This window comes from Hemibagrus wyckioides, linkage group LG13, assembly GCF_019097595.1.
Source record: "Hemibagrus wyckioides isolate EC202008001 linkage group LG13, SWU_Hwy_1.0, whole genome shotgun sequence".
NCBI lineage: Eukaryota > Metazoa > Chordata > Actinopteri > Siluriformes > Bagridae > Hemibagrus > Hemibagrus wyckioides.
This window is the reverse complement of record NC_080722.1, coordinates 24,701,835-24,715,966: the sequence shown is the minus strand read 5'-3', so window position 1 is coordinate 24,715,966 and position 14,132 is coordinate 24,701,835. Positions and strand designations below refer to the sequence as shown.

Below are 14,132 nucleotides of genomic sequence, written 5' to 3'. Positions count from 1 at the left end.
AAAGAAATATAAATTACCTGACCATAAAATAAAAACTGGGTAAAAATGATATTCTGGAGGTTTAAATTGCCGGGGTCAAATTGACCCCAAGGGCAAAACATTTAAGGATAACAGGCAGGTTAAACTTTTTCCACTCTTTCAGTCAGGAGATAATGTAGTAGATTCTGTCGTTTGTTTATGGCAGCGTGGCTTGGGTGTGATGATGAGCAAAGTGCCAAAGGCTCTCTCTCTCTCTCTCTCTCTCTCTCTCTCAGCAACAGCTGCTTGGCATGTCATGACAGCTTGTTCTCAAAAACTTGCTTAAACCCTTTAACTGAACTGCTTTCTCTTATAGCCAATTTATTTACACCTCCAACAAAAAGCATTTTTTAAAATATATTTTGATATAAAGTTTATTTTTGTTAACTGGTTCATTCTAAGTAAGCTTTTAAATGCATTGCCTTTTGAAGAATGGCAGCTGTTTTCCCTTTCCCAGCTTTTTTCTTTTTTCCATGATAAAATGGTTTTAAATGACGTTTCTCTAATTTCCACTTATTTCTCCCCCCTTATGCCATTTATGAACAAGCAGGAGGTCCCACAGGTACGTCTCCAACACCACCGTTAATGTTTTGTCTCATTCATTAAATCACATTATGCAAATCTAATAAGTAAGGATGCAGTGGTCCCCATTTTAGTGAACTTGCTTATCGATACCATAACCTTCTGTTGTGAAGTTGTTCAAACTTTTTAACCTTGCAAAAAAAGTACACCCTCCTTTAAGTGGTTGTTTTTAATGATCGAAGCCTAAATAATTCTGTCATTTGATAAACACGATTTCAATAAAAAACAACAGATTTCAGTGTGTAGTCTTGTCAGTTCTTGCACAGATCCTGCAACAGAATTTCAATAGGTTTGAGGTCTGGACCCTGACTCGGCCATTCCCACTCCTATTGTTGCTAAAGTTTACTGAATTATAGTGGATTTCTTCTCCAGCTGGTTTCTGTATAATGTTTTTCTGGGGAAAAATGACTACATTTTGAAATCTGTATTTGTTTCTAGAAGTTCTTGAGGACTTCCTAGTTGTTATTTAGGCCTTGTTGAATACAAACAAAGAACTAAATGATGGTGTAGTTTCTTTGTACCTCACACTGTGCCACATTAATCTTTGTGACCCTTGGTTTGATTAACATATAGACTAGTTTAGATATAGTGTGGAAACAAACTGCTCTTTATTTCCACCTCGTATCTGTGTTCATATTCATATAAGTATCAGGGTTCAGTGGATTCACCATTCCATTGTTTTTTTTCTTTTCATCTTTCTGAGTTCATATTAAATCTCTCTTCTTGTGGAAAAGTGGCCATGATTTGTTGGACATTACAAATCAACAATGATTAGTCGAGGCCTTGTTTTATGAGCTGTAAAATACCCGAGTTCTATTAGTTATGAAATCCTAATGTGCTATGCCATGGGACTGAAAGCAAGTGCGGCAATATTTCCAGATCTAGCGGCTGACTGCGCTTCAGGGGGTTACGTTGAAGACTGGCAAGACCTGGAAACTCGAGGCTTTATAGAGCAGAGTATACCGGAAGAAGAAGAAGAAGATTTTCTGATGACTAGCTGGAGTGGACCATCAAAGCATCTGCACCACCCACCGGTCAGCCCTGATCGCACCAGAAGCCTGTCCCTGGAGAACGAGCTTCCTGTATCCTTCTTAATCCGCAGTTCAGCTCTGGAAGATCTCACAGCTGTCGGGGATAAGTTCCGAGAAAGTCTTAAACAAGAACCCTACACTGAGAGCGGCCATTACGATGAGGAACATACTGTGAAAGATACACCGAGTATTAACACCTCACTTTGTCCCAACGGCGATCTATGGGTGGATCCGAGCTGTGAATATATCCAAGGAAGTACCACACCGACTCAGGATACACTGCAAGCACAAGGACATGGTCTAAATTCAGTCTCGGTGACAGACTCGTTCTTGGTAGCACATGAAGATAATCAGAGCGATTTAGTTGAAAGCCTAGAGACAGAAGGAAAAGAAGACGTTCTTCCTTTGAAGGACTCAAACGGATCTCCGGTCACTTCCTACGGCTCATCGAGTAGAAAATCTCGTGTACCCGTATCTCAGTTCAAAGGTCTGTGATGTCTTGTTCACCCAAATCCCAGCCCAGTCTCTCTTCTTTTATTTCCTTCTATCTTTGCTTTTCAGAGCTGCATTTTAATCTGCATTGCCCTTTTGCTATAAAGAATGTCTGGCGAAATAAACGCAGAGTTGAAGACCAACGCCTGTCACCCCACAAACGTTTATTTTTTTTTTACTCTTTACGTTCATATATAACTTCTGTCACCCTGCCGCGCTTTGATCTTGGTTGACAGTAACGTGGCCTGTTTTTTGCGCTGATTGACGAAGGCCACATTTCCACAAATCCCCATTTAGCATGTCACAGCTGCATGAACTTGTTTGTGATCATCATTGTCATTAAAAGGACAGAACTGCTTAACGTCTTAGCTTACACGCACTTTTAAACACAGTACAGGAAAAGCAGTTTCTCTAGGAACTCTGAAAGCATGGCAGTTCCCCGTGGTACATGGGTCTATTCTGGTATAATAGGGCAAACCTGAGGGAAAAAAAAGAGTTTAACAAATTGTTTTGACCCAAATTTTTCTCTCTGGCAGCTCAAGCCAAGACTGACAACGACACTGAGAAACGGGTAAGAAATCATTTTGTTGTTTTTTTTCCCTCCACTCTTTATCTCTCCACTTTTTCGTTCATTTTTCTGTATTGTTTTGATTCACACATTTCCATCTTATGACACAAAGATGCTCAAAGCACCTCCTGCCAAAGCTAGACTATCCTCCTTAAAAAGACCCTCCAACATTGTGAAAAATTCCTCAGCTTCCTCTAGTGCTTTATCACCAGGGACTAGGGTGAGTATCGTCGCTTAGCAAACCTGCTGGAAATGATTTCATCTAAACTCCCTCTCATGCGCTTTTCTTCTACTAACTGCCCCTCCTTCATGATTCCTGCTGCATGTAAGGTGTGATAGTGACATTATTTTCTGACTATTAATAATTATGGTTTGTAGTGCATGTTTATCTTTATCCTTTAGAACGGAAAGCTTTTTAATATGTAAACAATTGATAGGAGCTCACAGTAAATAAGATATCAAGTCAGCTGGAAGACCAAGTGCACGGGATTCTACTGAAAGCACAAATGAGACAAAACTTTTCTGCATAGCTTTTTCACGAAGCAGTGTTAAACTCTCCGAGAAGACATAAGGGAGGAAAAAACTCGAGAGGTTATGAGGAAAGACAAACAGTAAGCAGTGTGTTGAAAGGAAGTTTGTGTGATCATGAGGTCAGGGATGAGGACAGGGGTTACAGAGATGTTCTTTGAAGGTACAAATGTATAGATATGAGGTTTATCCTTTTCTTTAAAGTGAGGGTGAAAATAATTCACCTTCTGAAGAAGTGCTAACCTGCTGCACTTTGTTTTGGCTGTCAGGTTCCAGGAAGCAGGCCTTACGCTGCTGGAACAAAGATCCCAGCGATGACTCCTCCTCAATCAGGTGACATTTTATTTACATTTCAGGCAGATGCCCTTATCTAGAGTAACTTACAGTTTTAACTGAGCAGTTGAGGGTTAAGGGGCTTGCATAGGGGCCCAGCAGGGGAAGCTTAGTAAACCTGGGATTCAAACTCACAACCTTCTGATCAGGAGTCCAACACCGTAACCACTAAGCTACCACATCCCCCACTCGTCTTCAGAAAGTGAGAGTTGGTCTGATGATAAGATGAATTAGATGATGATGAACAGCAGATCCTTTAAGTCCTGAAAGTTACAAGGTGGGGCCTCCATGGATCGGACTATATATATATACACTATATTGCCAAAAGTATTCGCTCACCTGCCTTGACTCGCATATGAACTTAAGTGACATCCCATTCCTAATCCATAGGGTTCAATATGACGTCGGTCCACCCTTTGCAGCTATAACAGCTTCAACTCTTCTGGGAAGGCTGTCCACAAGGTTTAGGAGTGTGTTTATGGGAATTTTTGACCATTCTTCCAGAAGCGCATTTGTGAGGTCACACACTGATGTTGGACGAGAAGGCCTGGCTCTCAGTCTCCGCTCTAATTCGTCCCAAAGGTGTTCTATCGGGTTGAGGTCAGGACTCAACAGTCATGTTGGAAGAGGAAGGGGCCAGCTCCAAACTGTTCTCACAAAGGTGAGAGCATGGAATTGTCCAAAATGTCTTGGTATGCTGAAGCATTCAGAGTTCCTTTCACTGGAACTAAGGGGCCAAGCCCAGCTCCTGAAAAACAACCCCACACCATAATCCCCCCTCCACCAAACTTTACACTTGGCACAATGCAGTCAGACAAGTACCGTTCTCCTGGCAACCGCCAAACCCAGACTCATCCATCAGATTGCCAGATGGAGAAGCGCGATTCGTCCCTCCAGAGAACGCGTCTCCACTGCTCTAGAGTCCAGTGGCGGCGTGCTTTACACGACTGCATCCGACGCTTTGCATTGCACTTGGTGATGTATGGCTTGGATGCAGCTGCTCGGCCATGGAAACCCATTCCATGAAGCTCTCTGCGCACTGTTCTTGAGCTAATCTGAAGGCCACATGAAGTTTGGAGGTCTGTAACGATTGACTCTGCAGAAAGTTGGCGACCTCTTCGCACCATGCGCCTCAGCATCCGCTGACCCCGCTCCGTCAGTTTACGTGGCCTACCACTTCGTGGCTGAGTTGCTGTCGTTCCCAAACACTTCCACGTTCTTATAATACAGCTGACAGTTGACTGTGGAATATTTAGGAGCGAGGAAATTTCACGACTGGATTTGTTGCACAGGTGGCATCCTATCACAGTTCCACGCTGGAATTCACTGAGCTCCTGAGAGCGACCCATTCTTTCACAAATGTTTGTAAAAACAGTCTGCATGCCTAGATGCTTGATTTTATACACCTGTGGCCATGGAAGTGATTGGAACACCTGATTCTGATTATTTGGATGGGTGAGCGAATACTTTTGGCAATATAGTGTATATATACACTGATCAGGTATAACATTGTGAGCAGTGGGAGGTGAAGTGATTAAGACTGATGATCTCCTCATCATGGCACCTGTTAGTGGGTGGGATATATTAGACAGCAAGTCAACATTTTGTCCTCAAAGTTGATGTTAGAAGCAGGAAAAATGGACAAGTGTAAGGATTTGAGCGAGTTTGACGAGGGGCAAATTGTGATGGCTAGACCACTGGATCAGAGCATCTCCAAAACTGCAGCTCTTGTGGGGGTGTTCCCGGTCTACAGTGGTCAAAAGTATCCTATAAGTCCATGGAGGCTCCACCTCGCAACCTAAAGGATCTGCTGCTAACATCTTGGTGCCAGATACCACAACACTAGTGGAGTCCATGCCTTGACGAGGCAGGGCTGTTTTGGCAGCAAAAGGGGACCAACACAATATTTGGCAGGTGGTCAGAAAGTTATAAGAACTCAAAAGATCCACAGAGCATTCTATAAGATTCCTTAAACCAGGATATTAAGGAATATATATTGGAGAAAAAAACATAAGAAATCTCTTCTTCCTTTGGAGCTTGTGGAACAAACATCGCTAGGTTTGGAGGAAACTAGCATTATTTTGCGAGTATGCTTTTCACAGCATTTGCCAGATGCCCTTATCCAGAGTGTCTTACTGAATAGTTATGAATGTTTTAATTGTTCAGGCTGAAAATAGCCTGTGGGGAAAAAACTGTTCTTGTGTCTGGCTGTCCTGCCGGTCAGTGCCCTGTAGTGCTGGCCAGAAGGCAACAGTTTGAAGAGAGAGAGTGGGCTGGGTGGGCAGAGGTCAGTCTTCCAACAGGACATCACACCTAACCTTAATGCCAAAGCTACACTAGAGTGATTCAAGAACAATCGAAATCTATAATATAACATAATATATTATTTCATTTAAACATCAGTTGACTGACTGATTCTTGAATCTGATAAATTTAACAGACTTGTGCAAGTCTTTTTCTACTAAGAGTGTTTATCCATGGAAACCGATGCTATTTATACGACATCATGCAAACTGGTAATGCGAGCAATCCTGAAGCCAAAATTTCTGCCTCACACTGATATTTTTTTCTTTTTGTTATTTTAATACAGTGAAAGTGGATCCGAAGAAACAAGTGAAAAACGGAAAAGGTAAAACAAATATTAAGACTTTAGGAATATCTCCTTAAAGAGAAGATTTACGCTATATTTCCAAAAGTTTTGGGACACCCCTCCAAATCATTGAATTCAGATGTTTTTCAGGGGTTGGGCTCGGCCCCTTAGTTCCAGTGAAAGGAACTTTTAATGCTTCAGCTTCATACCAAGACATTTTGGACAATTTTTGGTCAGGATTCTGTGCAGGCCAGTGAAGTTACTCCACAACAAAGGTCTTTATGGACCTTGCTTTGGTCACTGGTGTGCAGTCATGTTGGAACAATAAGGGGTCATCCCCAAACTGTTTCCACAAAGTGTCCAAAATGTCTTGGTATGAAGCTGAAGCATTAAGAGTTCCTTTCACTGGAACTAAGGGGCCGAGTCCAACCCCCGAAAAACAACACCTGAACTCAATGATTTGGAGGGGTGTCCCAAAACGTTTGGCAATGTAGTGTATATTTGTTTGCTTTCATCTTCAATGGTGAATTGTCTTCATGGTCCATCAAATGCTGGAGTATACAGTTTTATAATGAATAAAATGGTAAAGAGTTAAAATTCTTCCAAGAGAATTTGGTATCATGAGAAAATTTTGTACTGATCCCCAGGATTTGGTTCTCAATCAAGACGAACAAGACGAAATAACGAAGAATTTTGGAATAAAAACATTGTTTTTGGGGAAAATTAAAGAAACTCCTTAAAGGAGATCTATCATTTATATTGTGTTCTCCTCTCAGAGTCTCCTAAGACCCCTGAGGCGAGTGGCCAGAGTAGCCCCGGCACCCCTAAATCACCTGCTAGCAAGTCTCTAGGTGGTAAAGCCCCAGTACCAAAGGATATGAAGAAGGTGGCAGTGATCCGTTCCACCCCCAAGTCTCCCGGCTCTATGAAGAACCGTTCTCCAGCCCCTCTGGCTGCTGCGCCCCTGCCGGACCTCAAGAACGTCCGCCCCAAAGTTGGCTCCACTGAAAACATCAAATACCAGCCTGGAGGCGGCCGGGTAATTCCTACTGATACACTCATTTCTTTTTTCTTTTTTTGTTTAAGTTCAGTCAGGATGTTCAGGTCTTACTAAAAGTATGGTCAGAAAGTTTATACTCCATAATCATGCAATCTATTTGGCATTCACAAGATGTTCATCCCTGTTATTTGTTTTTGTATTGTTTTATTTTCAGATTTGTTATATTCTTTTTTTGTATTTGTTTTTTTCCAATGATTTGTTATTTTGTTACAATTTAAAAGTAGTATTTTTATGAAGTTCCAGGCCACTGTAATAATAAAACAATAGACTTTTACATCTCCACACACCTTCCCATGGATGTAGTTACTCCAAAACTCCTCAGTTAGTCAACAGATCCCCTGCATTTGCCCTGCATTTTCTCACTTTTTTTTTTACGAATACTCTACCTTTTTCCAGGTCCAAATTCTTGATCAGAAGCTGGACTTTAGTAATGTTCAGTCTAAGTGTGGCTCCAAAGACAATATCAAACATGTACCCGGAGGTGGCCAAGTGAGTAACTATGGGATGAACCATGAGTTTTGGTTCTTCCTCCAGTTATCATCACCAAAACTCCTATTACACTTCCATTCCAATACTGGATAGTGTGCCTTATAGTACTTTTTAATTCTAATAGATTCTGGAAATTTCTCTCATCATGGAGCGGCCTTTTCCGTTTGTTATTACATGCCTGTAAATTTGTGCTTCTCTATTCTGCCCTCCTGTATACAGATCCAGATTCTTGATAAGAAGGTGGACTTCAGCAATGTCCAAGCTCGATGTGGTTCTAAAGACAACATTAAGCATGTTGCTGGAGGAGGAAAGGTATGTGGACCAGAAGACCAAATGTTCCAGTTTTCTACATTTTATTAACCTATTTTTAAGATAACAAAAATCAGATGATCCATAATTTCAGGCTGCGTGGTGAGTGTAAGAAGAGTTACCCATCGTTCACTATGGAGGATCAATTGAAACAGCATCTAATGCACTGATGGGTAGTCGTAATCTTCTGTCAGATTTATGGCCGAGAAGTGCAAAACAAAATTACAAATCAGAAAAACAAAATGAAACAACTCTGAAAACACAACGGCAATTCAAACTAAAGGGAGGTATAGCTTGCAAGTGACATTTGTCACTTTTGTTATTGTGTTTTATGATTTGTTATTTTGTTTTCAGATTTTTTATTTTGTTTTTCTGATTTTTTATTTAGCTTGTTTTCTGATTTTGTAGTTAGTTTTTTTTTTTTTTTTTTTTTTTTCTGGTTTCTTACTTTGTTTTTCTGATTTGTTATTTTGTTTTTCTGATTTTTTATTTTGTTTTTCAGATTTCTTATTTTGTTTTCTGATTTCTTATTTAGTTTGTTTTCTGATTTTGTAGTTAGTTATTTTTATTTTGTTTTTCTGATTTTTTATTTTGTTTTTCTGATTTATTTTGTTTTTCTGATTTTTATTTTGTTTTCTGATTTCTTATTTAGTTTGTTTTCTGATTTCTTATTTAGTTATTTTTATTTTTTATTTTGTTTTTCTGATTTGTTATTTTGTTTTCTGATTTGTTATTTTGTTTTTCTGATTTTTTTTCCTGATTTGTTATTTTGTTCTCAGATGTTATTTTGTTTTCTGATTTTTTATTTTGTTTTTCTGATTTATTATTTTGTTTTTCTGATTTTTTATTTTGTTTTTCTGATTTGTTATTTTGTTTTCTGATTTTTTATTTTGTTTTTCTGATTTATTATTTTGTTTTCTGATTTATTATTTTGTTTTTCTGATTTGTTATTTTGTTTTTCTGATTTGTTATTTTGTTTTCTGATTTTTTATTTTGTTTTTCTGATTTATTATTTTGTTTTCTGATTTATTATTTTGTTTTTCTGATTTGTTATTTTGTTTTTCTGATTTGTTATTTTGTTTTCTGATTTCTTATTTTGTTTTACTGATTTGTTATTTTGTTCTCAGATTTGTTATTTTGTATTCAGGTTTTTTATTTTGTTTTCTGAATTTTTATTTTGTTTTACTGATTTGTTATTTTGTTTTACTGATTTGTTATTTTGTTTTACTGATTTGTTATTTTGTTCTCAGATTTGTTATTTTGTATTCAGGTTTTTTATTTTGTTTTCTGAATTTTTATTTTGTTTTTCTGATTTGTTATCTTGTTTTTACATTTTTTGATTTTGTTTTCTGATTTGTTATTTTGTTTTGCACTTCTCAGCCACCGTACAGATTACAGCTAGTAAGGCAAGCTAAGGCAATGATAAACCTTTAGTACTAATGAATTTTCCACCACGTTTACCTTACACAGGTCCAAAATTTTGATCAGAAGCTCGATTTTTCCAATATTCAGTCTAAGTGCGGCTCCAAAGACAATATGAAGCATGTACCTGGAGGGGGCAAAGTGAGTAACAACAGGATGAACCTTGAGTCGTAGCTGTTCCTAAAATTATGACCATCAAAACTTTTACTTACCTCATAATGTTGCTTCTCAAACGTCATCATAAAGATGCATTTTTATGGAAACAATTTACTCTTCCGAACCAGATCTCGCAGATTTATCCCTTACAGATGAAAAATATTTATCCTAGTGAAAACTAATCAATCAGTCAGAACCAAACGATAGTGAGAGACTCCGGTTCATCCTAGAAACACTAACTGACCCATTCCTGATGGTATACAACACAGTATCCCAATCCTGGTCCTGGAAAACATACATAATTTGGTAATTAAATGCTTCATGATAAAAAATAAATGATGACAGGACAGCTGGAGCAGAATTGGAGAAAATTGTTAAATATAAAAAATGAAAACGTCCTTCTTCTGAGAAGTTCTGTACATGGTTTGGTTTGTTTCTCCTTGCTTTCATCCTCATGTGCTGTTTTTTTCAGCACAGAATAGATAAATCAGCAATGTTTAGTCTTAGTGCGACTCCTAAGACAATGTCAATGATGTATATAAAATGCGAGTGACTATGGGATGAACTCAACGCTTTCACACCTAGGTTCTTCCTAAACTGTCTGTTTGTGGAGCCCTTATATAAACGAGCCTGAACATTATATCTGCATGTATATCTATCTATATTGCACATTTTATTGGATTTGAAAGCCACTTTGTGTGTCACGATGATGTGGTGTATTTTTACTGTCTTTCATTCCCTCTTGGCCTTTTCTCTGGTCTCCACAGACAGTTCTGATGATCCCCCCCCCAAAACCTTTTTTATTCTTTCAGGTTCAGATTCTCGATCAGAAGTTGGACTTAAGTAATGTGCAGGCTCGCTGTGGCTCCAAAGACAATATCAAACACACACCCGGAGGTGGCAAAGTTAGTAAACAAGGGAGGAGTGGAATATCTCCAGCCTTGCGATATTTTCTCTGTGTGGTTTCAACTGTCACTAATAGCTCTGTCTCTGACTTCAGCTAGCATTAATCCTGTTTTAGTGAGCTAGTCTGTTCACTTGATCACTTCCTGCCTGAAATGCAACCCTCCTTCTGTTCTGTGACTCTGTGGTGTTACACTTGTACTCACTGGATAGGTTCATTAATGATACACTTCCCTATAGTGTTTCTTTCAGCATTAATATGCAGGAGGTGTCCTGGAGATGTCTGGAAGACCTTGGAAATCCTGCTCACAGTCTTCTTGTCTTGAAGGCGCAGGAGTCAAGATGAATCAGATTAGGTTTCTAGCACTTAAACTTTGGGAAGATGTCCCTGATCTCCATCCATGGTCACAAAGCTGGACTTTTTAAACCACATTTTGCCTTTCTGAGATAGGGTTAAGTGAAAGAGACAAGAGACACTTTTCTCAGACACTTCATCACATTTTGTGACTCTTGCACTTTTAATGCTTTACCATTAGGTGTTGCTCGATTTTGATTGGTCAGCAGGTTGAACAGTAGCTCTGAGAGTAGGTCCAGCTCTCGAGGTTTATATTCAGATCAGTTTGTTCCGTAGTTATTGTCTCTAGTCAGCGATACGGTGAGGTTTTCTTTTCTGTAACGTTTGTTGTGTAACAGGGCTTTGTAACAGTCAGAGGTCAATGTTTAGATGTTTTCCAACAGGAGAGTCATCAGGACAGAGCGATTTTGGGCTTAAAACCGTCTCTGCAACAAGACATGACCATGAACATCATGTTTTTTATTAATGAATGAAAACACGTCTGTTATTGCTGTATGGCTCTGTATCACAGTTCATGAACTCCTGTGGTTCTGAAGATCTCCCTCAGATTCACACAGTGACTAGTTTGTGTCGCTCTGGACAGCTGGGTCCAGAGGCCCTTTTGTAGCCAGCAGTTTGTCTCAGAAAGGAGATGACCTCATGCTGAGGACAAGTGCTGTCTTTTTATCCAGAAAATCCCCTGACCTTTGTGGGATGTCATGGCAGTGAGGTCATCAAGTCTATTTTAGGAACTTGGGATTGTACAGAGTTTGTGCGGTGTGTTGCTGTTGTGTCTCCATGTAACTGCATGAAGCGAAAAGTGTCTTATTCATATTAATTCATCTCAATGCTACTGACAGTTGAAGGAAGACATTTTAGAAAGATTTCTGGTTAAATATATTGGAATAATATTACGGTGATGTTTATCTACAGATGCAAGATTATTATTACTTAGCTTTGCGATTTTATTTTAAATCTAATCTAAGAATCTATATCTAATCTCAGAAAGTCCCAGATCGAGCTATGAAAGTTTTGTTTAATACATCTGACGATAATCATGTCAAAGAAAAGCTAGCATGCTAGCAAGGTGCAATTTCTGATCAATTCTACCTTTATGACATTTGACTCTGGGGTGTGAGTCTTTTGTGTGTTTGTGCGTGAGTGTGTGTGTGTTTGTGTGTGTGTGTGTGTGTGTGTGTGATGCATCATGCATGGACTAACCACGCCATCTGTTGTCCAGTTTGTTAAAGCTTTTTATTCTGTTGCTTCGCAGATCCAGATCGTTCACAAAAAGTTTGACTTTAGCAACGTGCAAGCGAAATGTGGCTCGAAAGACAACATCCACCACAAGCCAGGTAGCTGCTTTCTCTGAAACTGTGATTGACCACTTGAATGTTAAATGTCTGAGATGAATACTATTCAGATTAATTGAGGAGCATCGTGAATCATTTTGCTTCTTGTAGGAGGTGGAAACATTGAGATCAGATCCGAGAAACTGGAATTCAAGGCACAGTCAAAGATCGGCTCGCTAGACAACATCGGCCATGTGGCCGGAGGCGGTCAGAAAAGGGTAAGGAAAAAGAAAGGGTTTTATTTAGATGCTTGATCTCATGCTGGGTTCCATCAACATTTTCTCTTTTCGTATGAATGTGTAAGAGTCTGTTACGATCTCTCCAGTGTGAACAAACTGAACTGATTTGCCTAATGTAGCTTCATTATGGATTTAGAAGAAGATCGCTCAGCTAGCAAGGATTTAGATCTTCCTTACAGACAGAAATCTGTGAAATACTGTATATTTTTGTTCTAGGTACAATTTTAGTCCAAACCTGATGGTCCGATCTTTGTCTTTTTATCAGAAGTCCATTTTTTCCCCAAGTAGTTTTATGTAGAAATTGAAGCAAGGTCAGTGATTGTCCAACAGATCAGTGTTCTCTTCCTTTCCTTCCATTATCTCACACGGCTTCCTTCTCACCCTTCTTCTGTTTTCCGCTTGCATCCTCACCCGAAAAAAAATGCCCGAAGTATTTTACCGATCTGTAATTCCTACCAGTCCAGAAACACGACGTGGCCAAAAGTTTGTGGACACCTGATCACTTGTGCTTGGTGAACATTTCCTTCCAGACTGAATCCACTCTTGTGCTGTTGAAATAAAATTGCACTGTTCTCTGAAGGATTTCCATTAGCATGACTGTGAGGATATGCGATCTTTCAACTACAAGATCATTAGTGAGATCGGACTGCACTGGGGTTCAGTCTGTGTTCCAGTTTATTCCAGAACAGTTCAGTCAGAGTCAAGGATCTGTAAAGGACACTCAAGCTTTTCCATCAGCTTGCTTTGTGCCCAGGGGCTTCCACACAACCTTAGGTGTCCACAAACTTTTGTCCATATAGTGTCTAATATATAGTGCCTGCCATTTTTTGCCTGCCATTTTTTTTTGTTAAAAACATTTTCTTCCTATTTTTGTTCCCTTTCTTGCATTTTTTTTTTTCAAGAATTTTCTCATTTTGCATTCCCTGTGTAATTTATGTTGCACCCATCTAATTCATTTCTTATGTTTTTGGTTGCTTATGTCACCATTCATTTGCCACCACGGGGCGGGTGTTTAGAGAGAAAAAGCCCGAGGTGCAGACACGCCCCTAAATGAGGGCTCGCTCTCCCCAGACCCCAGTGACCCCACCACCCCATCATCCATCAGTGTCTCCCCAGAACCCATCCACCTCAGCAACCCCCAGATAAAGATCGAAGACTCCAGTAAGTACCGAGGAAGGCAGTGTGTATGAAATGTTTAATGGAGTGGCACCTGAGAGGAGCGAGGAGCGCTTTTAATCATGCTGAACACACAGAATTCTCTTTGTAATGCTATAAATATTCTTCTCTGCTGGAAATAATCAAGGTTTATGTCGCAGAATAATTTTATTAGCAAGCTTATTATTATTATTATTATTATTATTATTATTATTATTATTATTATTATTATATATCAGAGCACTATTAAATTCTTGATTAATTTTCAACATTGAGGTCAGCAAGCTTTAATGTTCGTTTCCATAGTAACAGCTTAGACGGGGAGTAAAAGGAACATCAAAATGTGTAAGGAGATATTTTTTTGGAAAGAGTCCCCAGTGTCAGGCTTCCGGATTTTGTGCCTTGAAAGTGCCCAGTAATGACCACAGCAGTTTTTCTTATAAACTTTATGCATGTATCTATTAATAAAATACATTTTATTGAATTATTATTAATAATAATCATAAAAAATAATCCATTGCTGGTGAGAAATAAGTCGACTACGCTGCGACTTTAAAAATACAGGAGGTCG

General features: G+C 39.1%; 1 protein-coding gene across 3 annotated transcripts in view; it reads left to right on the top strand.

Annotated features, from left to right (window-relative positions):
• Nucleotides 1–14,132, top strand: part of mapta (microtubule-associated protein tau a) — a 30,617-nt gene that overhangs the window by 13,015 nt on the left and 3,470 nt on the right. Inside the window, exons 6-18 of one of the 3 annotated variants that reach the window (XM_058406609.1) lie at nucleotides 566–599; nucleotides 1,463–2,118; nucleotides 2,660–2,698; nucleotides 2,784–2,911; nucleotides 3,489–3,552; nucleotides 6,143–6,181; nucleotides 6,919–7,181; nucleotides 7,599–7,691; nucleotides 7,911–8,003; nucleotides 9,471–9,563; nucleotides 10,391–10,483; nucleotides 12,089–12,170; nucleotides 12,279–12,385. In XM_058406609.1, the coding sequence (XP_058262592.1) occupies nucleotides 566–599; nucleotides 1,463–2,118; nucleotides 2,660–2,698; nucleotides 2,784–2,911; nucleotides 3,489–3,552; nucleotides 6,143–6,181; nucleotides 6,919–7,181; nucleotides 7,599–7,691; nucleotides 7,911–8,003; nucleotides 9,471–9,563; nucleotides 10,391–10,483; nucleotides 12,089–12,170; nucleotides 12,279–12,385 (1,784 nt within the window). The remainder of the gene's footprint in view (nucleotides 1–565; nucleotides 600–1,462; nucleotides 2,119–2,659; nucleotides 2,699–2,783; nucleotides 2,912–3,488; nucleotides 3,553–6,142; nucleotides 6,182–6,918; nucleotides 7,182–7,598; nucleotides 7,692–7,910; nucleotides 8,004–9,470; nucleotides 9,564–10,390; nucleotides 10,484–12,088; nucleotides 12,171–12,278; nucleotides 12,386–14,132) is intronic. The other 2 variants (XM_058406608.1, XM_058406607.1) reach the window with 2 other exon arrangements.